Below are 24642 nucleotides of genomic sequence, written 5' to 3'. Positions count from 1 at the left end.
ACACAACATCACCTTCTTTGCATGAATACTGGCCTTTGGTGTGCTTGGTGGTGGTTCATTTCACTTGCCCCACGCTCTCTTCTGTTTCACATTATTGTACAGTATCCACTTTTCATCACCCGTCACAATTTGTTGTAAAAACGGAGCATATTCATTACGTTTAAGTAGAGAATCGCATGTGGAAATAGGTCAAGAAGGTTTTCTACACTTAATTTATGTGGAATCCAAACCTCAAAGCAATTAAAACATAACCAAGCTGGCACAAATGATTTTCAACGCTTGATTTGGATATTTTGAGTACGTCAGCTATCTCCCACGTGGTATAACGTTGATTGTTCTCAGTTAATGTCTCGATTTGATTGCCGTCAACTTCAACTGGTCTACCTGACTGTGGAGCATAGTCCAGTGAGAAATCTCTAGCACAAAACTTCGCAAACCACTTTTGACACATTCGATCAGTCATAGCACCTTCTCCATACACTATACAAATCTTTCTTTGTGGGCTTCCCTGGTGGCACAGTGGTTGAGAGTCCACCTGCCAATGCAGGGGACATGGGTTCGTGCCCCGGTCCGGGAAGATCCCACATGCCGCGGAGCGGCTGGGCCCGTGAGCCATGGCCGCTGAGCCTGCACGTCTGGAGCTTGTGCTCTGCAACGGGAGAGGCCACAACAGTGAGAGGCCCACGTAACGCAAAAAAAAAAAAAATCTTTCTTTGCGTTTCAGTTGCATTTTTACCTTTCTTGAAATAATAAAGCATAATATGCTGAAAATGTTGCTTTTTCCTTCCATTTTTAATATTAAAATGGCTATACAAAAATTCACCAATTTTGATAAGTCTTTTTTTAAATGCACGCTGATTATGACAGCTGTCACATACAATCTAACAAAACTGTTTCAAATTAAGTTAAAGACAACTAAGTGCCACTAGAGCCATCTTACGGAAAAAACGGAACGAACCTTTTGGCCAGCCCAGTATCACAGAATTGGAAATAGCTTGATAATTTTATGTATTCTCCACTACACTCTAAGCTAGTCAAAGTCAGAGAACTTAGTACTCATTGTACTGCTAGCTTCTTCTTAACTTCATGTTTGAATTAAATCAAGTACAAATTTTAGAATATGTGTTAGAAATTCCTAGAAAGGTCAGTGCAAATGTTTTTGAGAGGGAGGGTGAGATGCCTCATAGGAGGAGTAGCCTCAGTGCCAAGGGGAGTTGTTTGTGGGCTTTTTGTGGTTCCCACAGCCTGTAGGAACCCTTAAAGGGATTTTCTCTGAATAGGTGAGTGACCTGAAAACCATGTTTTGGAAATATTGACCTTCTAGCAGTCCTGGTCCTATGGATGGTACGATAGATTGGAAGAGGGAGAAACTAGAGGAAATAAGTTTGCTGAGGGAGGGGTCTGTGGTGTAGATCTCAGCAGAGATACGGACCTGAACTTGGGGTGGTGACAGCGGGAACAGAGTGGGGGAATAGGCGCTTGGCTAGAAAGAAGGACTTTGTGCCCAAGTGATGGTGGTGATCAAAGAGAATGAATTAAAGTTGATTGGATTTTGAGTTTAGAGAATCTGGGATAAAGACATTTCTTTTCATGGCAAGTCAGAAAGGACCACCAATTTGAGAAGTAAGTTGAGTTTAGTTTGGTACACATGAGCAAGGGAACACTGGGATAACCAAGTAGCAATACGTTTGAACTGTTTGTAAATACAGGACTCGGAATTTGGTGAGAAGATAGCAGTTGTCAGCATTCAGTAGAAGGGGAAGTTACGGGAAAGGAGCTTTTTTTAATGGTGTGTGCTATAAAGACTTAGAGGACTGATTTCTGATGGCCATTTCCAGGTTGGAGAGACAGGAAGAAAGAGACAGTCAATGAAACAAGGGCATAATCAGTGAGGAAGAAGGAAAGTCAGGATATTGCAGTAAAGGTCCTCTGATACTAGTGGGGGAGAGTTTCAGTGAATAAATGCAATACACAGCGGTAGATGTTACCAAGAAATCAGGGAGATGTGCCCTTAAAAAAAAAAAACTATCACAAGTTTTTTTTTTAAATATTGAGTTTAAATTCCTACAGGACTTTAGACAACACACGTAGGTAGTTAAGGTATCTTGTTTAGCATTAAGGAAGGGCAAGCGTTCTGGTATTGGTAGCTTTATTTTGACTTATTCCCAAATTTCGTGATACCACAAAATACAGAGACCAAAAATGTACCCAAAGCATAAAATACACTCTAATGAGATTTCTCAAGGTGAATTATTGTTTGGAGTTGGCTAACTCCTTGCTTTGTATTTTGATTCTTTTCATAGTATTGGCTAAATATTTGTTAAAGAAAATAAATAGAAAAGAAGATACACAAAACCTATCAAGTTGCCACCTCCTTGTAGATCACATTGAATTTATTCAATACCAGGTAATCATTAGACTTTTCATTTTTCAGAGCAACAGAGTTGCCACAGGTGGGCTAAAGAGCAATGGATCATCTTGATAAACTGTTGGCACGAGGTTTTTGCATGCTTTTCAGAGGAAGTGCTTTTCCTGGTGTCTTGTGCCTTAATCATTTACCTTCCTCCAAGTTTTGTACCTTTCTAATTCCAGTGCTTCAGGGATTGTGGTTTTACATGTGGATTTACTAGATGGAGTTGGGGGGGTGTGGACAGGTACAGAACAAGATTAGGGAGAATGCTTTTGGTTTTGTGGTGGCGGTTTTGTTATCTGGTGTATAATCATAAAAACTCAGGAACATTCGTGCTTTCAATCAGATGGGTCACACGCACCAAAAACTTGAATGAAAAAAGCCATGGAGTTTGATTGCTAAGCTAGAAATATATTTATTAAAATGTAGTCTTCGGTCTTCACCGTGTTTTCTGTCATTAACAATTTTTATTTAGAACGCACGCTGATTCTGCAAAATCGACCCCTTCGGAGACAGACTGCAATGATAACGTCCCTTCTCATAAAAATCCTGCTTCCTCCCAGAGCAAACATGGAGTGAATGGCTTTTTCCAGCAGCAGATGATGTATGACTCTCCACCGTCTCGGGCTGCATCCATTTCTGTAGACTCCAACCTGTATAACCTGCCCAGAAGTCACTCCCATGACGTCTTACCAAAGGTGTCTCCTTCAAGTACCGAAGCCGACGGAGAGCTCTATGTTTTTAATACCCCATCCGGGACCTCGAGTGTAGAGCCTCAAATGAGGCATGTATCTATTAGTTATGACATTCCTCCAACACCTGGTAATACTTATCAGATTCCACGAACGTTTCCAGAAGGAACCTTGGGGCAGACGTCAAAGCTAGACACTATTCCAGATATTCCTCCACCTCGGCCACCGAAACCGCATCCGGCTCATGACCGATCTCCTGTGGACACGTGTAGCATCACACGCACAGCCTCTGACACTGACAGTAGTTACTGTATCCCGACAGCAGGGGTGCCACCGTCCCGTAGTAATACCATTTCCACTGTGGATTTGAACAAATTGCGAAAAGGTCAGCTCCAGTTGGCTTTTCCTGGCTTAGAGGTTAATGATAGAAAATCTCTTTTTCTGAGTCTTGGACGCTTAGTGTGACATTAAATGACAGTCCCTTTTTTCTTCAGCGCTGCAGTTACCCACTTGGGTAGTGAAGCTGTCAGAGCCTCAGTAGATCCCAGGAAGTGTGTTTGTGCAGGCAGCGTGTGCCTGTGTACGTGTTGTGGTGGAAGGGAGAAAGACGAGGAGATTTTCATCCCTGAGAAGTATGGCCTTAGTAATACTTCCCTGCCTCAGGGAGTGTGCACCACTCTCTCTCACTTCCTCTCCATCCTGGGTGAGCAGACCCAATGGGGCAGAGGCACAGGAAACGGACCAGCCACAAAGCCTTTCCCAGTCATACCCTTTCCCGTATTTGTGTCCTATTACGGCCGCTTCTGTGTCACATCTGTTGGGCTCTGTTTCCTTCCTTCCCAGATAACAGTTTTTACGTTATGTCTACCAGGTGATATTCAGTTGCAATCAGGTCATTCTACTGTTTTGTTTGTTTGGTTTTATTTATTTTTAAAGCTCTGAATCTTCTCTCCCGTTACCCCTTAGCCACTTCACTGATTCCTGTACCATTTTCCTAGAGCCTGCCAAAAGTTATAGACTTTGAGAGGAGAAAAATTGAGTCCTAAAGTCCTGAAAATAAAAAGCCCAAGTTTAAAAGGCACCCACCCTAAAAACTACATCTGACACTTCTGGATTTTGTGGTAGAGTTATCCAGCTGTTCTAAAGAAGTTAAAGATTTGATGCCTTGTGGATGGTACTTACGTCAATACTTATTTAGCCATTCAACACCAATTTCTAACTTCTTTCTCGAAATGGCTGTAACGTATCTTGAGGTGGTTATAAGTTAGTGAGATATAAGTTATACCCAAGGGTGCAAAAGATAAGAAAACAGAAGTATTTCTTTTCTCCATCTTTAAATGACCCATCTCACTGTCATAATTAAATACTGGTACTGGTTAGCATATGAATAAATGTCTGCATTTTCTAGTGGTTTAATGTTTCAATTCAAGATATTATTCTGTGAGCATCCTTTTTAAAATCTGTGTGTGTGCATGCATGCCTATATGAAAAGAGAGAGAGAGAAGGTCATTCCTGATTACCCTGGGAACTGGCAAAGATGGGGAGAAATATTGATAGTTTGTTCTCTGTTTTAGATGCTAATTCTCAAGACTGCTATGATATTCCACGAACATTTCCAACTGATAGATCCAGTTCACTCGAAGGCTTCCACAACCACTTTGTAAGTATAATTGACCTTGGCATCATCAAGTGTATTTCATTGTCAAAACCTTCGCACTTAGGACCCTGAGACTAAATGAGATCCTGAAGTAAAAGTCCTTTCAGATCCACATGAATAGGCATAACTTACAATTGTGTTTTCCTGTTTGACAGTAGTTCTTGTTTATTAAAAGAAATGTATGTGTGTTTTAGAAAATCAAAAATGTATTGACAGTGGGGAGTGTATCAAGCGAAGAACTGGATGAAAATTATGTCCCCATGAATCCCAACTCTCCTCCACGACAACATTCTAGCAGTTTCACGGAACCAATTCAGGAAGCAAATTATGTGCCAATGACTCCGGGGACATTTGATTTTTCTTCATTTGGAATGCAAGTGCCTCCTCCCGCTCATATGGGCTTCAGGTCCAGCCCGAAGACCCCTCCTAGAAGGCCAGTTCCTGTTGCAGACTGTGAACCACCCCCCGTGGATCGGAACCTCAAGCCAGACAGGAAAGGTAAGGAGAGCATGGCATGGTAAAAGGGCCGGGGGTTGCCAGTTGAGATCTGCATTTAACTGTCATTAAATCCAAAACAGAATCGGGACTAGAAATTCCGAAGTATTTCATATTACCTAAGTTACCAGCTTGTTTAAGTAAAGTAGTATTGCTGTTTATAGATTAATAATTATTATGTCATATGTTGATGGCCAGGTGAGATTTTTAAGTCTCCTATCTCTGGAGCAGAGGTTACAAACTAAAATATTCACAAGGATTGGCAAGCAACAGGAGATAATTAGGAGAAACGAATGCCCTTGGCCCAGCCAAATGGAGTCACTAACCACTGCCTGGCTACAATCCTTTGTGGACTTGTGAAACTAACATGGGCCCCCTAGAGGAAAATCTTCTGATTACCAAAAGAAGTCAAAAATTGGGGGGTTTATATGTATTTTCTTTTGATTTTTAAGCTCTACCAGCTAATTTAATTATTTAAAAAAAACAAAACAAAACATTGCAGACCGTACCACACACTTTTACAAGCTAGATATGGTCTCTGGCTGGTCTTTTGTAACCTCTCCTCCAAAGTATTTAATATCACATCAGACTTGAGATTATTAGTGCACTTGCCATGATTCTTTAAGAACAGTAAGGTTGCTTGTATACTCATTCCATTCTGTGCATATAACAACTTTTTAAAAACGATTCTGCCTTCACTGGGGTGTAAACAAATGCTTCTAGTCTATTCTTTCATACTGGCCTTCATAAGTAACATTAAATTCTAAGGTGGCATGGTTGGTTAAGAACTCAGTGTAAAAGAAACTTATCAGCCAAACCGGTAATATGTACCCAAGTTTTTGAAATTTGGGTTCAAGCGTATAAACCCCAGACAGCCGGCTGTGTTACTGCAGGCTGCAAGTGTGATTTAATCTCGACAACCAAGTGCGTTAGTGTATTGGCTGTGAAATGCGTGACACAATTTCTGGGGAATTCAGCACATTTGAAGAGTCTCGTGTGCTCTCTGTAGCTGTTTTTAAAAAGCATGTAATGTTTGTGTACATTTCTCATTACCCTGGGCTTGGATCATTAATAGTCATTCTAATTAAGTTCCCGGTGTGGGGAACAAAGACTGAGACTCAGAGTATCTTAAGAAAATGAGTTTTGTTTTGTTTTGCTTTTAAGAAAGTAAATGAAAAGAGAAAGTTAGCGGCAACTGAGACGCTCCTAGGAGGCTGTCACTTTGTCCTGCCCTCCCTGCATTGCTGTCCTCTGGAGACTCTTTGATCCTGCTTTGCTCTCCCTCACATCCTTTCCTTCTTTCCTGGTTTCTTTTACGCTGCATCCTCTACTTTACGGCTTTCTGCTGTCCGAGAGCTCTGGCCTCTGATGCCCCTGCGTGGCCTCGATTCCGCCCTGTGGCTCCTTTTTATGGGCCCTCGCGGCTTCCACATCTGCTGCTGATTGCCTTGTTCATTATTGACTCACTCCGGATCGCCCAGCGAAAGTTTGATTGGTCTCGTTTGTCTGTGCACACCAGGCCACAAGATAGATTGTAGATTGCAGGCGAGCCCACATGCCGGCTGCTGTTGGGTCAAGGGCTCACCTTTGCTCGGACGGCTGGAAAGAGGGTTGCACCCCCGGTCACCACAGAGGCCCCAGCAGCAGAGCCATGATCAGGGCTGGCTATTTGAGAAACAGTGTGAGCATCCCAGGCTTTTTAGGTGATAACTTTTCCTTTTGTTTCTCTTGGTCCTCATTTGTTTTTAAATCTATTTAGACATCCCTCGTCATTTTCTTCTTTGCATACAACACACAAAAGTATGTTTGGACGTGTGTAGATTTATAATTGAGCCCACAGAGGGTGGAAGGATTAAGATGCAAGCGTCAGGAAGTCCGTGAAACATCGAAATCCTCATTTTAATGCTAAACTGGTTCTCTCCTTCTTTTCCTGTGATTAGCACATGTTGGCAGCAGATTGCTAGTTTTTGACACCAAACGTAACCATTTTATATCTTGAGGTCCCCACATAAATATGGTCATGGCGTGCTGTGGGTGATGCATGGAGCTCTGAGTCCTTGCGGCTTTGCTTCCCTGCCTCTCCTTCCTCCCCTCAGGCTCTGCTTAACACAGTTTGAAAATTCCCAGTATATTTCATGTGGTTTCACGTGGTAAGCGCAATGCAGAATCAGAAGAGGTCCCTATTTACGTGTTGGAAAGTTTTAGGATCGTAATGGAATGCTTTTAGTATCATCTAGGTCTGACAGAGTTCACGTACCCCCATATTATAGTATATAATATTTTATATAGGCAGCATAATAAAATGGTATGTGTATTATACATCATATATATTGCATATATGTGTAATTAAACCTCCCTATGTAAATATATAGTGAAAGTACTATATATTCTAGTACATGAGAGACTGTCCTAGTCCTCTAAACCAACCAATGGTGACCCTACTGTAGAACAGAACAAAGTAGGTTCCTTGGTTACTTTTGGAGATTCTGTTTAGTCTTTAAAAAATTAACTGAGCTACTGAAAGACAATCTTGAGCTCATGGGCCAGATTACTGATTTGGTATCATTGCTTAGATACAAAATGAACTGAAAAAAGCACCCAGAATAAAATTTCCACATAGTTTTTGGCAAATTCAAGGAGAATAATAGGTTTAGCAAAACAATAAAGAAGTTACTTAAAGTCTTAGTTATAAAAAAAAGGGGATGGGTTGCTTTTCTTATTATTACTCTACTTTTTAAAATAAATATGATACAAGAGAAGTCATGAGAAAGTATCTAATATTGCAAGGCAAACTTTGTCAAGTCACTTTAGAAAGTTATAGCTATTCGAGAAAAACATTTTAAAACCCAAATTCAGATCTTGGAGCAAAGTTTATCCTTAAAAACTTAAACCGTAAAACAGATGTCTTATTTCGTCCTGAAATTCTTCTCATGGTGCATAGCATCTGATGAGTCTGTTTTCATTTCAAATTTTGTGACATCAGATACATGAGTCTGTCTATTATTCTAGTATCTCTTATTAACTAAACCTCATAATAAGCAAACCTTATTCTATAAAATATGGCTTGATTAGTTCCAAAACTCAATATAACTAACTCAACACCCAGTATAACTGGTTTCTGTGATCGTCTTCTTGGGAAGGGTCTACAATAAATGAGTGACATTCTAGTCTTGTTTATACCCCCAATTATAGATGTCAGCTGCTGTAGTTAGTAGTACGCATGAGTTTTTCAAATACTTCTGAGTAATTGAAGCTGCAGAGATACGTGCATGTTCTAAACACTTACATTCAGTGTATTTTCATGGACACTTTACCCAATCACCCAACTGTGGTAGCTATATTTTCACCCCTACTATTTCTGTCACAATAGTATTTGTCCTGAACCATATCTCGTGTATATTAACAGAGGAGAAAATCATAATTTACATGTACTGTGTTAAATATTAGGAGAGCAGATGGGTCGTTGGAAATGCAGGACAAATTCTGTTTTGATTACTTCAACTGAAACTTTTATATTTTAATGGAAAAGCAACTTTGTAAAGTTTGGGAAATTTCTATATTTCTCTTAAAGTAAGTCCTTACATAAATCTACCAGATTTCATCTGTGCATTTAACTGGGCCCATTCACTCTCTTTCTAACGTGATATAGCAGCTGTTCAAGCCTCAGATATACTGTCTTTATATTTTGTTTTGTTTGACTTTGTCCATTCATGGCTTTCTGCAGTAGATCTGACCATTAGTTATTGTACCGGTTTTAAAAAAGCAGTGCGAGGTTACTTCTGGTGTTTTTATACGTTCATTTGGTTAAAATATCTTCAGGTTCTGCTGGATCTTCACTTTGGTGTAGGAAGGATCCAGAAGACCAATCGAGGAGCTTCCCTAGGTGGATCTTTTTGGTATCTTTGCTATAAATATTTGCTCAAGAGAGCTTCTAAAGAAGTTTTTTGAAAGCGATTAAAAATTAACATGCTTTTGAAAAACTACTTTTATACTATAATAAATGTTTGGAAGATGGATAAATGATGCCAGTAAATATAGCTAGATTTTAATAAACAAGTATTAAAGTTTGACTCTCAAGTCAGATTTTTGGGTTGGTGGTTACAGTTTAAAGGAAATAAGTACAGAGTGCATTTTTACAGCACAGCCTCTACGTGCGGGTTTTTTCCCTAAATATTCCTGACCTTCCAATATAATTATCATTATTATAGTCCCCTTTATACAATGAGACTATTCAAACAAGTGTAAAAGTTTTTCAGTGTGCTACCTTGATTACTCCTTGGAATTAGCAGAGGATAATAATGTGAATTATTTTTCTTCTTTCTTGATTTCTGAGATGCCTACTGGAAATAGTAGCATCATCTGTGAAACTTCAGATGAGTGAATAATTTAGGCTAAGTTAGACCTATAATGATAGAGAAAATAAATTTTCCACTTTGAGTTGAATTTATTTCTATTAAAATAATAATCGTGTATGAACTTTTCAAAAAGGACTGCATCTGCTTCTTTGAAGCATGACCTCATATGACTGCCTTGACCATATTTGGAATGATCAACTTTTGAAACAACATTCAGTTGCTCTTTTTTTCTTTTCTTTCCTTCAAAGGCAAACACAAAGTTATGACATTGATCAGATTAAACACCACCATCAGATTAAGCTTTAAGAGAACCGCAGTTCATCAAAACAGATTGAAGGGCCTCCCAGTTATAGGATGTACCCTCTGATAGGTCTGGGGTCTCGAAACCCAAGGAAGGACAGGTGGCTTCTCTAAAGAAGCTCCCATTTAGTGGGAAAGTGGAAAAGTAAACACATTATCACAATTAGCACAGAAGGGGGCTTGTGGTTGAGGTTAGCTCTTGGCCCTGCAGGCTGTCTCCTCTGAGGAGAATCTCAGAGGGTGAGTGGCAATGAAGTGATGATAGAGGATCTTCTATCAGAATAAACAGCATAGCCAGATCCTTTAAAAAGAGGGGACTGGCTCAGAGTCTTGGGTGGGAGGGAGGAAAGTATGAATGCAGGAACGAATGCCAAATGCCTGGCAGGTGCCAGCTCCTGGGGGTCTTATAATCCATGCTAATGAGTTTGGGCTTTATTCTGAGAACACCATTAAAGGGTTTTATGTAGGCAAGTAACATAATCAGGTCAGCCCCTAGAAAGCTCATTCTAAGATTTAAGAATACCATAGGGGAAAAATGGTATTTTTTAATGCAAACTGTTATAAAATCACACTTTTTTTCAGCATCTTCTTTAAGGAGTGCTTTGCCCAGTGTTCCAGACCCAGGGTTCTTGACGCCTCGCTTTAGAGAGGATAAGACAGGAAGGTATAACAAAAGTCCCTGTCCTGACTGAAAATAGCTGCCTCCACCTGGGGACCTAGAGTGAGTGATTTTTACAAGTTTGGAGGCCACTTGGAGTGTAAGTGGAGGTCATTTAGCAGTGTGAGTTCACTTTCAGAAAAACAAACGAGGTAAGTGCAGTGCACATTAAAAAAAGGAAGCCAGGACTTCAGACTTACAGATTCTTTACTTTTCTTGGATAAATGAAAACAAACTATTGCCATTATAAATAGAAAGTAAAATTGATAAAGGGAAGTCAGAGAGAAAGTGGAATCTAGAGTAACTCTTAAGAGATCTGCTATGGCAACTGCAGACAGAGGAAACAAAGCAGGTGTGGTGGGTCCCAGAAGATAAATTCCATTTCGAACATGCAGCATGAAAGCCTACAGAACCTCCATGTGGGGTGACTTTGTAGGTATGCCAGTAAGGATCTTAGGGGAGATCTGAACCAGAGGTTAAGATTTACCAAGCTGTGCTCCAAATGAGGGAGCAGATCACATGATGCAGAGATTGACAGCCCGGGTGAGATTGTTTTAACCCCTGAGGGTTAAAGCACAATGGGGTGCTCTTTGCTAAAGAAATGCGTCATGTCGCTTTCTTTGTTCAAACCTAATCTAGCTAAAGCCTCCTTGTAACCGTCTTGGATTTAAAAGCTGAGGCTCAAGTGATTTAACACTGTTGACTCTTAGAATTTGAGAATCAGTGTATCCCCAGAGTTGGTTCATTTTCTGCCTCTGCTTTAGTCTTATCTCATACCCTTTATTGTCACACTTAAGTAATTAGAGAAACATTCCAGTATTTGCCTCTAGGCAGCAGAGGAGAAGTACATACACCTTGGACTTTTTTTCCTTTCTCTCCTCATAAGTAATACTGAGCCATCATTTGGGTATCACTTTCATTTCTGTCTGGAACATAAACGTCAAATTGAGCCAGGCAGTAAAAATAACAAAGAAATGAAGCTACCAAAATGCCTGAGCGACTAGGTTCAATTCAGGGCAACATTTTCACCTTGAGGCGTTTGTCCTAAAATCAGCCTTAAGCTTTGCATGGAGTAGAAAATACATGGAAATTTTATAAATGCACTATGAAAAAATTCACTTAATACGGGATCTTTCTGTGAAGAATGCCAAGGAGTACCCTTGAGCGTACTTGAGAGAGTTAGGAAATTTTCATGTTTTATAAGCTAGAAAATCACATTTTCAAGAACTTGTAGATTTTGGTCAATAAGGTGCTAGAGATCAGCATTGAATCAGCAAACTCTAATATTATTTTCCATCTAATAGATGTCAACTCAGTTTTGTACATGCCAAGAAAAAAGAGAATTTGGTGCCATTGAGAATGAAGTAGTTAAAATTCCTGATTGAAATGATATTGCTACTCTGGCATCCAGGCTTCTAGTGGGAAAAAGTATGAGGCCAGCTGCTGGGTGTTAAACCTGTACTTTTCATAAGGCTTTTCAGCAGTACTTGTACATGACAGAGATTAAACGAAAAAAAAAAAAAAAGAGGGCAACTGAATTTATGCTTTCCAATTCTCAAATTAAAGCTAGACAGTCAGCAGTCCCAGAATCTAGACATCTAATCCTTGCAAAATGGTGTCACGGGGGCAACCACTGAGTGTTCAGGGAAAAGAAATACTGGTCTTGGTTTTGACTTTGGATTAGCAGACATTGTATCAATAGAACTTCTCTAGAAGGGTGCTTTCAGGTGGTGAAGGAATAGTCAGATTAAGGTTTTTAAAACACCTCCATCAAGTTAAGAAAGTAGGCCTTGGTACTTTCGTATGAGACACCAGACTTCAAAGAAAAGATGTACTTGCGATCTGACTGAGAGGTTTTATAATTCTTTATTGGATCCAGTTTTCTAAGGCATGTTAGAAGAGTAACTAACATGACACATGTTTTTCCTCTCTTCCTCCAAATAAAGGTAACAACTAACCAAGAAGTTATGCCACTAAAACCCTACCATCTTTTGTAACAGTTTGCTTATTACATTGTTGCATGCAGCTTCCGCGTTCCCATGGTATTGAGCATGAATGATATGCATAGCCAGACTGAAATAGTCTCCGCAAACAAACTTTTGTTTATGCTTTTGAGATGTAACATGTCTGCTCAGGGCTCTGTTGCTTTTTTGCAGAATCCATTTTTTTTCCAATTAAAAAAATAACATTATATTAAGAGAGTCTTCTTTTTACCAATTAGGTCAAAGTCCTAAAATTTTAAGACCCAAACCCCATGGTTTAGAGCGAACTGATTCACAAACCATAGGTGACTTTGCTACAAGAAGAAAGGGTATGTACTTTAGCATCGCATGCTGGATGGGGTGTTGGGAATTTATTTATTCTGTGATGTTGTTTCCTTTAAAAGTAAAGGAGAAGAGCCTTAAATACTATTTTGTTGTAAATAAAACTTCCCAGCATGTAATTTCTAAAGTGAATGCTTCCCATAATACACAACGAGTATATTTGTTATGCCATTAACAGCAGCATGTTAAATATTTGATAATATATGATATTCAGTCTTTTCCTTTTGCATTATTCTTTTAACCTTTTAGACATCAACACAGTGTCTTCTTTAAGCTTGTGAGATGCTTGTGAGTTCCAATTGTCTCCTGTATTTATGTATAATGTATATATTCTGTTCTGAGACAATATACAATCATTTCCATGGATTCATTATTTTATGCCATTACTTAGAATTTGACAGCTAAGCAGCTATTAGCCTCTGTGTTTTAAAAAAAGCGAAAACATCAGAGTTAAAGAAATACTTTCAAGTGAGCACAGCATTCTGTACATGTCCATTTTAAGTGTATAGGTGAGCAAAATTATTTTAACTCAAACTTAAATCAATGTAGCCTTCAGAAAAATATCATTGAATTTTTTTGTATTTGAGTTGCCAAAAATACTTTGGCATAAACCCCAGAGAATCTACATAATCCTTTAAAATGACTACCTATTTTATAGTTTGAAGGTAATTATAACTTGGTTGATTCAATGTACACATATATGGACAAAGACTAGAGGAGGGATGCCTGGAAAAAAGGAAGACTTTTTCTTTAGAGTGGCAGGATGAAATGTAACTAAAATATTTACCTAATAAGTTTAAATAGTATCCTAAAATATAATGAATATTAACAAATAATATTGTTGAAGTTCTTTTGCTCATGTCATGAATTTCTGAAAACTGAGTCTTACTTTAAGGGCGAAGAGCTCTGTGGAATATATACTGGCAGAGTAATTAATTGTCCACTGCAATAATAGGGTAAATAAGCAAAGACAACTTATAAATAAAGCTAATAAGAACATTAGCATTTATTTTTACTTAATTTGTTAAAGGATATTGTTGGTTAAATGAAGCTAAAAATTTGAGGCAATTGTTAAATTGTGGCCTTTTCTCAGAGCAGAGTTTGAGTATAAAGATATAATTATTGCTTTGTTTTATTTGGTTCCAGACTGGGCCTGAATTAATTTAAAAGATTTGGTTATTAATTCTTTTTGTCAGTTTTTGGTTTTAGCGAAGTTTTGTGTTTATTGCTTCCTAAACATCATTTTATATGTATAGTTGTATAAATGATGCTTCAATGTTGATGATGAGGACTGTTTTTACACAGAAAATTAAATCTCCGTGTTTGAGGATAAAATTAGTGAAAAAAATAAAATAAGGAAGTAATGAAAAGTATAAATCAAGTAACTATGAAGGAATTGGGTCACATTACTCTTTCTTGTTCTCATTGTTTATATTCATAAAATATTTACTTAAGAAGCAACATGTTGTAATAATAGAGTTTTATTTAGACTTTCAGTCAACAATCAGGAAACATTATCTGATTTAGCTTTTGCCACTAATTTTTTAGCTGTGTAACCTTGGAAAAATCACATAACATCAGTGTACTTCTTTTCATGTGTGAAACTAAGCTGGTCCTAGGTGTACTGTGGCTATAATGTATAAATAGAGATGTAGAAAGAGGGTCTTGTCTTGTTTTCCAAATTGCTGTATGCTAAAGTCTCTTTTTTTCTCTTTTGTTTCAGTCAAGCCAGCACCTTTAGAAATAAAACCTTTGCCAGAATGGGAAGAATTACAAGCCCCAGTAAGATCTCCCATCACTAGGAGTTTTGCTCGAGAGTAAGTCTTTGTGTAAAATACTTAGCTTGCACAAGGAGATCAGCTCAGGTGCTTTGTGACCACCTAGAGGGGTGGGATAGGGAGGGTGGGAGGGAGGGAGACGCAAGAGGGAAGAGATATGGGAACATATGTATATGTATAACTGATTCACTTTGTTACACAGCAGAAACTAACACACCATTGTAAAGCAATTATATTCCAATAAAGATGTAAAAAAATAAAATAAAATAAAATAAAATACTTAGCTTGATTGTTCATTATAATGGAGAGTGCCTAGAACAGTGGCTCCCAAAGGATGGTCTGGGGAGCCTCCCTTTTTGGGGTTCTGTGAAGTCAAAACTATTTTCATGAATATACTAAGATGTCATTTGCTTTTCCACTCTCGTTCTCTCATGAGTGTACACTGGAGTTTTCCAGAGGTGGCATAATATTGGACGATATCGTTGTGACAGCTAATAGTGTATGTATTTGTGTACACTTGTCTTTTAAAATTTTTTTTCTATTATAGGTAATGTGGTAAATATCAGTAGATATCACCCATATTAACCAAAGTTCCTTGGGGTTCTCAATAAATTTTAAGAGTGTGAAAGGTTCATGAGGCTAGAAATTTCTGAGAACTACTGCTCTGGAAAATACGGTAGTTTCTTGTAGGGATTATTTAATGGAGATTCATTTAAATGTATATGTGGAAATAAAAAGAATGTTTGTAGTTACAAACCTGTGTTGAATGTGTACGTGTGTGTGAATATATGTGTGTGTGAATATATATATATATATAGTTTTTTTAAATAGTAATTCTTAAATCTTCATTTTTATATCTGTGTCTTTCTACTTATCCCCCACATCACTAGCAATACTTTTTTCGTTGTTCTGCAGAAGGTACTTTGTTTTTGGTTTTTTTTTAACATCTTTATTGCAGTATAATTGCTTTACAATGGTGTGTTAGTTTCTGCTTTATAACAAAGTGAATCAGTTATACATATACATATATCCCCATATCCCCTCCCTCTTGTGTCTCCCTCCCACCCTCCCTATCCCACCCCTCTAGGTGGTCACAAAGCACCAAGCTGATCTCCCTGTGCTATGTGGCTGCTTCCCACTAGCTATCTGTTTTACGTTTGGTAGTGTATATATGTCCATGCCACTCTCTCACTTCGTCCCAGCTTACCCTTCCCCCTCCCCATGTCCTCAAGTCCATTCTCTACGTCTGCGTCTTTATTCCTGTCCTGCCTTTAGGTTCTTCAGAACCATTTTTTTTTTTTTTAGATTCCATACATATGTGTTAGCATACAGTATTTGTTTTTCTCTTTCTGACTTACTTTACTCTGTATGACAGTCTCTAGGTCCATCCACCTCACTACAAATAACTCAATTTCGTTTCTTTTTATGGCTGAGCAATATTCCATTGTATATATGTGCCACATCTTCTTTATCCTGCAGAAGGTACTTTGATGCTCAGAAATATCCCTTTACAGAAGCAGACTTGAAGACATAGAGAACAAGCTAGTGGTTACCAGTGGCGGGGTGGGGGTGTGTGGTGGAAATAGGGTGGGGAAGTGGGAGGTACAAACTTCCTCCCACTACAAGATAAGTGGGAGCTTATCTTGGGTGTAAGATAGACTTGAGGATATATTGTACAACATGGGGAATAGAGCCAATATTTTGTAATAACCATAAATGGAAAGTAACCTTTGAGAACGACGTAAAAAATTCAAAATTTTTTTAAAAAAGAAAATATCCCTTTACAAATAGCTATAAATATTAGTTGTGCATTTGAATGTGTGTGATAAATTGTACAGTAATAAATGCATACAATAAATGATTATAAGCATAAATGTTTCTGGAAGAATGTATACTATCACTCATTTTTACTTTCGAAGTTAATTGAGAAATTTTGGTCAGGATGTGTGTTTGTGATGGTCATCTCTGTAATCAGCTCCTCCAGGTTTCCCATGTCTCCCCGGCCGGATTCAGTGCACAGCACAACTTCCAGCAGCGACTCACATGACAGTGAAGAGAATTACGTTCCCATGAACCCAAACCTGTCCAGTGAAGACTCAGTAAGTAGAATCTTCTCTTAACGTCTCTCTTCCTGAGCAGCCCTTCTGAATCATTCACCCTAGACCTTTCTTCCAGTTCATACACCTTACCCTTCCATCTTTCTTTACTTAAGGAAAAAGGATAAAAGACAACTTTTTAAAAATGCTTTTGGGGGCTTCCCTGGTGGCACAGTGGTTAAGAATCCGCCTGCCAATGCAGGGGACAGGGGTTTGAGCCCTGGTCGAGGAAGATCCCACATGTCGCAGAGCAACTAAGCCCATGCACCACAACAACTGAGCCTGCGCTCTAGAGCCCATGTGCCACAACTGCTGAAGCCCGCGCGCCTAGAGCCCGTGCTCTGCAACAAGAGAAGCCACCGCAGTGAGAAGCCCGTGCACCACAACAAAGAGTACCCCCCGCTCACCCGGCAACTAGAGAAAGCCCACGCATAGCAACAAAGACCCACCACAGCCAAAAATAAAATAAATTTTAAAAATTAAAAAAAAAACTTTATATAAAAATGCTTTTGAAAAACAGCATCATCAAGTCTAAAACCAATAAAGGGTCAAAGTGTAATATTAATATCTATAAAGTAGATACAAGTTAGTTAAAAATCACAAAAGTTTTCCAGTTATATTTGTTTTAAGATGTACTTCACTTTTGCAGCTATTCAAAAAAATAATTTTTACTGGAAGCATTTTATAATTCATTTCTCCAGACCCACGTCAGCACACTCAGGATGAAACAATCTTATGCTGAGGGTTTTTAATAATCTTTCAATAATACATCCTTAGGTAAGGCTTAAAGATCAAAGAAGACCTGTTAAAACCTGATTTACTTCAGACTGACTGTTATTACCCCAAGGCCCAAGAATTTTGTAATAGTAGCAAGCATTATGTTTCCCAGAAATCAGGTAGTTGCCAGAAAATACTTCAGATGTTTAAAAATGCAAGCCAATTTTAATTTTTTTTAAATCTTTTCCTTTTGCTTTCCCTCAAACCAGAGACACTGCTTGCTCTGTTATTTGCTTTTTAGTAGCTAAGTATATCAGTTGGCATTAGGATCCCCTCTGAGTAACAGAAAATAAGCAAATAACAAGGACTTAAGGCAGACGTTTATTTCTTTCTCATGTAGAAGTCCAGAGAGTCAATCCGCAGTTGTTGTGGCAGCTTTTTGCTCCAGGAGCCCTTGGGGATCCTTGCCCCTTGCTGCCCTCCAGTCCGCTGTCCCCTGGGTCTGGCTCACAGGCTCCATAGAACAAGATGGTGCTCCAGCCAGCAGGTTCACATTCCAGGCTGCAGAATGGAGGGAAGGAAGAAGAAGCAAAGGATGCAGCCCAATTGCCTCATAGAGAAGGTTCCCAGAAACTGCTGAGTACAAACTGTTGACCAGAACTTAGCCTCTGGCCACATAAACACGAAAGGGCCTGGAAACCGTAGCCTTTGTACCGAGGGACAGTGGGCCCGGCTAAAAGTCCCCTTCCTGGTGGAGAGGGGAGAACAGATCCTGGGGCACAACCAGGCAGCATGTGATAAGCAAATATCTAATGTCAAAATTTGGCATGAGTAACATTTTAGTGACTTTATTTTCTTTAAAACAATTCTGTTCAGAGATTCAATATATAAAGCCCAATTTTTTCATTGAATTTATGTCTTTAATGGACTTTAGGCAGAAACAGATTTCTCATGACCATTTGTCAGGGAACAAAATTAAGTGATTTGAAAAGCCTGATTTGATGCTTGAACTAATTAACTGTAAAATATTATCAAATTCATAAAGTATTCAAAAATGAATAAGATAATTTAAAATATTTATGTCAACCCTGAATTAGAATATATATATATATATATAAATATATCAATAATATTTTCACTAACGTTTCAAGGTAGGGCAATTTTTATTAACTGACTTTCACTTCTGGATTTGTAATTTTTCCATTTGATGAGTAGTGTTTTATTATTTTTATTAACTTAATTTTTTTCTTCATTATAGTAAACAGACTCTAGTAAGAGTCTAAGTAAATCCTCAGTGCTGCACGGGAGTACATATTGCCCTCAATTTTCATCTTTAGGTGGTTAAATGAATTTTTTTATTACAAAAGTAATTCTTTTCTGAGATACTAAAGAATCTTTTATTTTGCCCAAAATAGTAAATAAACATAAAGATATTGGAAAGGACCTGTAATAGGAAAGTTTGAAAGTATGATTTGTCATTAGTAGGTGAAGGGAAAAATCTAGAAAAAATCCTTTACAATCAGAAAGTCAAAGGAAAGGAAGGTATAAAATTGTTCTTTTATATAGTATAACACTAAGCCAGAAAGGTAATTTTACCTTCACAGTAGAGGTGTCTAAATAACCACCAGATGGTGAATTTCTAAGATACTGAGGCCCTAAGGGTTAGAAATAAGCAAAAATGTCCCAAGTGAAAATATCTATCTGCCGTTCATAATGGAAAAGTCAGCTGTGCCATTTCCATCTTATGCCACCAACTGCAAGGGCTCATCTTAGTCCAAACAACTTTTCCTTAGGAATGAATGTGATAGTTACAGCAATATTTCCCACACCTCTTGGAATTTAGTGTATCAGTGGAGAACCATAGAAGTTCACAAGGTCTAACATATGCTCACGTTGATGAAGTCGGTAAAAAATTAGTCTTGGAGAAGTTGAAACAGGATTGGATCAAATCTGGTTTGTAGGGACAATGAAGATTAAATTCTGTACATTGAAATGTTGAAGCACAGTCTGTTTCCTATACTGGTGATCATGGAGCAGGCAGTGTCTAATGAAACAGTGAATTGGTGATGCGGCCTGTTTTTTATACAAACATCCAAAGTCAAGCATTCGTGAAATGAACCCTTAATGTGATGCCTGAAATTCAGGTGACAGTACATCATTACTAAATACGTATATATTGTTTATAACAACAACATCAAAAGTATGTTCAATAATTTTACGTATTTTTTTCAAGAGTTACAGAAAAACAAAGTACTACTATATTTTTTCTTTTAATTCACAGAACACTTCATAATAACTCTTCGAATCTTAGGGTTTTTCTAAACTGTTTTGGGAAAACACTGGGTTAAAGCCTAGAATGCAGAGGCAGGCTGTTCCCAGTTGAGATTAGATTAGATCAAGAGCAAATAGACTTTTTGGAGGGACACACATTTTAACAATACTTGAAGATGAAAAAATTTCCAGTCCTAGTAATTATTAGACAGAGTACAGTCGAACTAACAATTCTGAGAAATTCTCTTTAAGAACAGCTTACTGAGATTAAATATGTACATCATATGAACTCAAGGGTTTCTTTTGTAGCCTACAGCACCGTGAATAATTCTAGATGTTTCCAATTAGGGAAATTTCAGGTATGGGCTCTGTCATTACATTTGAATACAAAATTTTACACACACACACACACACCATGCAATCTGGCTTGGTTTTTTTATGTGAGAATGAAATATAGAGTCATTTGCAGAAAAAAAATTTCAGTTTTTTCATGAATTAGAAGAAAGAGAGGGAGGGGATAGCTATTTGTACTAATTGAGCACTGACACTTGCTTACATTTTTTGTGCCCTACATGTTACTGTCAATATTTTTTTAATGTTTTATTAGCGGTAGTTGATAAATTTGGTTTAAAAATCTGTTCCTACAAATAGGGCCATCACATTCAGTAGTGCAGGTTGTCTACTGCATACACATGCCGCATACAGTAAGTAGGATATACAGTAGGCCGCACACATGCTGCATCTGAGTACATGCGACCCAGACCATGTCCCCCTCACCAAGAGTAAACTCAGTGTTTTCCTAGCAATTGTCCTTTCTCTAAGTCACAGCTTGGTCTGTTTAACCCAAACAAAATGGAGTAGCAATATGAAAGAATCAGCAGAACCAGATTTATGCAGTTTCCAAATCATGTTGTTCATCTTAACAAGTATAAAATTGTCAAGTTGATTACATTGTTACAGTTTTCTTCAAAAGTATAAGCTAACATGTGAACAATAATACCTATGTGATAGAAGCCACAGGGATGAAAGTCCCTAATGACTACGTAGTGTCCTGAGAAGTCAGGAACATTCCCAGGTGAGGTTAAAAGCAGCAAGGCGTGGAAACAAGTCATTTGTTGGAGCACATTTGAAGACTGTCATGATCCGAGTAGCGGGTGCATATGTAGGGACATAAGTTCACTTCGTCCTTTCCTTTTTATTTAGCATTGATCTTCATGTTCCTAATAACCTATTTCTTTTTCATTTTTCTGCCTCAAGCTTTTTCATTCTTGTTGTTCATTGGTGTCCTCTCCTTTCCTTTTTTCTTTTTCTTTTCTTAGAGAGGAGTCCTTCTGTTGTACAGTTCCTATTAGGACAGAAAGGATAAGAAAATTAAGAAAATTAAGTGGTAAAAATTCCAGGTGGTTGAAACAAAACAGACTTTATTAATGGTGTCAGTATGCATAGCCCTTAGCTACCATACTTATTCTAAATTGATTTTAGTGTGAAAGCCTTTAACTCAAATATAGAACTTTAAAATTTTTTTTAATTTGAGAGGTGAGCTCAGGGTCTTTCTACTCCGCCATCTTGGTCGATCCCTAAAAACATTTAATTTGAAAGCATGGACTATAAAGATCCTATAGTTAAAGAATGTTATTGAGAACAGATAGCATTTTAATAGCGTTGAGTTAGACTATTCCAACTGGGAATTCCCTGGCGGTCTAGTGGTTAGGACTTGGCACTTCCACTGCCGGGGGCCTGGGTTCAATCCCTGGTAAGGGAACTAAGATTCCTTAAGCTGCGTGGCACAGCCGAAAAAAAAAAAGAAAGAAAGAACTGTTGCAGTTAACTGTAGCTCGATGGCCCAGTCTTAGTCTGAACCAAGTTTTACTTTTCAAACTACTTTTAGCTTGCTTAACCATGCTATGTTTTAATCAATTTTTAAAATATTACTTATTTTTCCCCATCCTAAAAGATTATTTTATTTTCTAAGGAGACATTTCTTCAAGCTTTGTGCTCTTAAAATTAATATTTAGTCTTGAGTAGATGGCAAACAAGGTAATAAGCAGTATGTCTCATGAATGTTTGACAGTTGATTGTGTTGTATTTTACTTCTAGAATCTTTTTGGCAGTAATAGTCTTGATGGAGGAAGCAGCCCAATGATCAAGCCCAAAGGAGACAAACAAGTGGAATACCTAGATCTAGATTTAGATTCTGGGAAATCCACGCCACCACGTAAGGTAAGTGAAACCTCATTCTATAAATACACTGAGCGCCCATTTGAAACCTGAAGAATCGGGTCTCCTTTGGGGGAGTTTTCTTAGTATGTTTAATTTAAATTTAGTAAAGTCTATTACTTAATGCTTTTTCATAAATCACAAAAGTGTTAGACTGTTAAATTTATTTTTCATCTCTAATGGTATGGAAGTTACACACTTTGTACCCTCTTAGTGATTACCATTGAAATGCTTACTTACTAAATTCTAAAGTTCCAAAGTTAATCATGGTCTTCACTCCCTTTCCGATGTTAGCTCAAATTACTCCTTTTCTGACTTTCTTGGTATTTTTGTCCAAAAGTTTTAGGATTTTTTGTTCTTGTTGTTGTTACACTCACAAATTAGACATTAGTAGCAGTAATATTCTTACTATATAGAAAATGTTTATTTACATTTTCCTACATGTTTACCAACTTCTTTTTTTTATCATTCCTTCTTGTGTCTTAGACCTTCCTTCTCTAATCATTTTCCTTCCTCCTTCCTTTAGAAGTTCTTTTCATGAAAGTCTGTTAATGGTAAATTCTTGCAGTTTTTGTTTAACTGAAATGTCTTTATTTTGCCTCATTCTGGAAAATGAGTATTGAGGGTTTTGAGGGGGGGAGCAGTTTGAGTTCACAATTCTTAATTGACAGTAAGTTTCTCTCAACACATAGGAGATACTATTTGCTGTCACCTGGCTTCCATTGTTCCTGTGAAAAGTATGCTGTCAGTCTAATTGCAGTTCCTTTGTAGGTAATCTGTCTTTTCTATCTGGCTGATGTTAAGATCTTTTCTATATCTTTGGTGTTCTGCAGGTTCACTACACTGTGTCTAGACATCTAGACATAGATTTTTCTTTATTTATCCTGCTTGGTAGAAGTTGTGCAGTCTTTATTTCTGGATTCATATTTTTTGTCAGTTACGGAAAGGTCTGAATCATTATCTCCCTAAATATTGTTTTTCCACTATTCTCTTTCTTCTGTCCTTTTAGGTTTCTGATGAGGCAGTTAGAACTTCTCATTCTGTTTTTCTTATCTTTTACCACTCTTTCATATTTTCTATTTTATCATTTCTTTGCTTACTTGTAAAATTTCTTTAGATCTGTCACCAAGTTCACTAATTCTCAATTCTTCTGCTTAACCCATGTGTTTAATTTTTAATTTCAATATTTGATTTTTCACTGCTGAAGTGACATTCTGCTTGGCTTTTTTTCCCCAAATATGCCTATCTGATTTGAATAGCTTCTTACTCCTTTTTTGTTATCTTATTCCTTTTATTTTTTATTTTCCAATTCCTTTAAACATTTTATACACATATTTTACACTATTTATGCAGTAATTTCCAATCTGAAGTCCTTGGAGGTCTGAATCTGTGTTTACCATTTCTCACACACCTGATGGCTTGTTTCCTTGTGTGTTCATACATTTTTATTGTGAATTTATTTTGCTAAGCATATTGGTGGGAAACCTGCAGACCTAAATTTCCTTCAGAAAGGGTTTGCATTTGCTTCTGCTAGGAAGCAGGTGATGCTACCACCCTAGGACTACTTCAGTTTCCTTCAAAGGTCCCTATCCTAACAGGATAGTTTTGGGTTCCGCATTCCTCCCACCCAGGCCTCCTGATTGCATTGCTCAGTTGACGTTCATCCTGAAGACGACACCGTCTTGACCCTTTAGCAGCTCTCTGCTCCCTCCATTTCCCTCACACCTTGGATATTTCCCTTAATTTCTAGTGAGCCCAGCAACGCGTTAATAATTACATTTGTTTTAAGTTAGTATCTAGTTGGATTTTATGTAGTCTGCCATTCTTGAAATACTCCTTTTCAAAAAATATTCTTAACTCTGAAAGTAAACACCTGTACCAGTTCTCAGGACTTGAAAAAGTCAAGCTTAAGCTAAAGGTTAAAAGCAAGCTATATCTCTTAAGATGGACCAGGGGTCTGCTCTCTTTCTTTTCTAAGAATTTCATCTGTTATGGGAGCATTAGTTTGAATTCTTAAATATAATAATTTTAAAATTAAGGGAAAAACAGAGTACAGTTAGGAGAGAGACAACATTGTTAAACTGAGGTAGTTAATGTAATTTTTTGGTGACCCAGTAGAATTTCAAGAGTTATTCACAGTGCATATGTGTCTGTGTTTTAAGACTGGAGTTCACGCAGAAGCACCGCTTTTTCTGTGGAGGTTTATGGGTTTTATTCCTTTGCTTTTTAGCAAAAGAGCAGTGGCTCAGGCAGCAGTGTAGCTGACGAGAGAGTGGACTATGTCGTGGTTGACCAACAGAAGACCCTGGCTCTGAAGAGCACCCGTGAAGCCTGGACCGATGGGAGACAGTCCACAGAGTCTGAAACGCCAGCCAAGAATGTGAAGTGAAAATGCCGCTTTAATGTCTCTGAACAAAAGAGGGCTGAGCTGTAAGGAGAAATCCTGTTTGACCGAAGATAACTTGACCCTTGTACTCTAGGTAGATCCTCAACTGAACAGAGTCGAAGTCAGAGGACCTTTCAGACTTAATCAAGCCATTGAGCGTGTAAATGGTGCTTTGTGGTATCTGAACAATTCATCACATGTAAATAATGTGGGAAAATACTGTTGTCTGGTTCCCAGAGAAACATTTGTTTCGTAGTTAACACACTTGTAGTATTACTCTATTTAT

At 37.9% G+C, this 24642-nt stretch overlaps 1 protein-coding gene across 3 annotated transcripts in view; it reads left to right on the top strand.

The window, feature by feature from the left end:
• GAB1 (GRB2 associated binding protein 1) overlaps positions 1-24428 on the top strand; it is a 121726-nt gene extending 97298 nt beyond the window's left edge. For 2 of the 3 annotated variants that reach the window (XM_079705025.1, XM_079705024.1), the window contains 7 exons: positions 2886-3487; positions 4677-4762; positions 4954-5257; positions 14615-14708; positions 16645-16768; positions 21851-21973; positions 24201-24428. In XM_079705025.1, coding sequence (XP_079561151.1) covers positions 2886-3487; positions 4677-4762; positions 4954-5257; positions 14615-14708; positions 16645-16768; positions 21851-21973; positions 24201-24359 — 1492 coding nt within the window. In that variant the 3' untranslated portion in view covers positions 24360-24428. Of the gene's footprint in view, positions 1-2885; positions 3488-4676; positions 4763-4953; positions 5258-12788; positions 12879-14614; positions 14709-16644; positions 16769-21850; positions 21974-24200 lie in introns of all 3 variants that reach the window. The other variant, XM_079705023.1, reaches the window with a different exon arrangement.
• Positions 24429-24642: the final 214 nt, after the last annotated feature.

Source organism: Hyperoodon ampullatus, assembly GCF_949752795.1.
Source record: "Hyperoodon ampullatus genome assembly, chromosome: 1".
NCBI classification, from domain to species: Eukaryota; Metazoa; Chordata; class Mammalia; order Artiodactyla; family Ziphiidae; genus Hyperoodon; species Hyperoodon ampullatus.
This window is presented reverse-complemented; position numbering and strand designations above follow the sequence as displayed.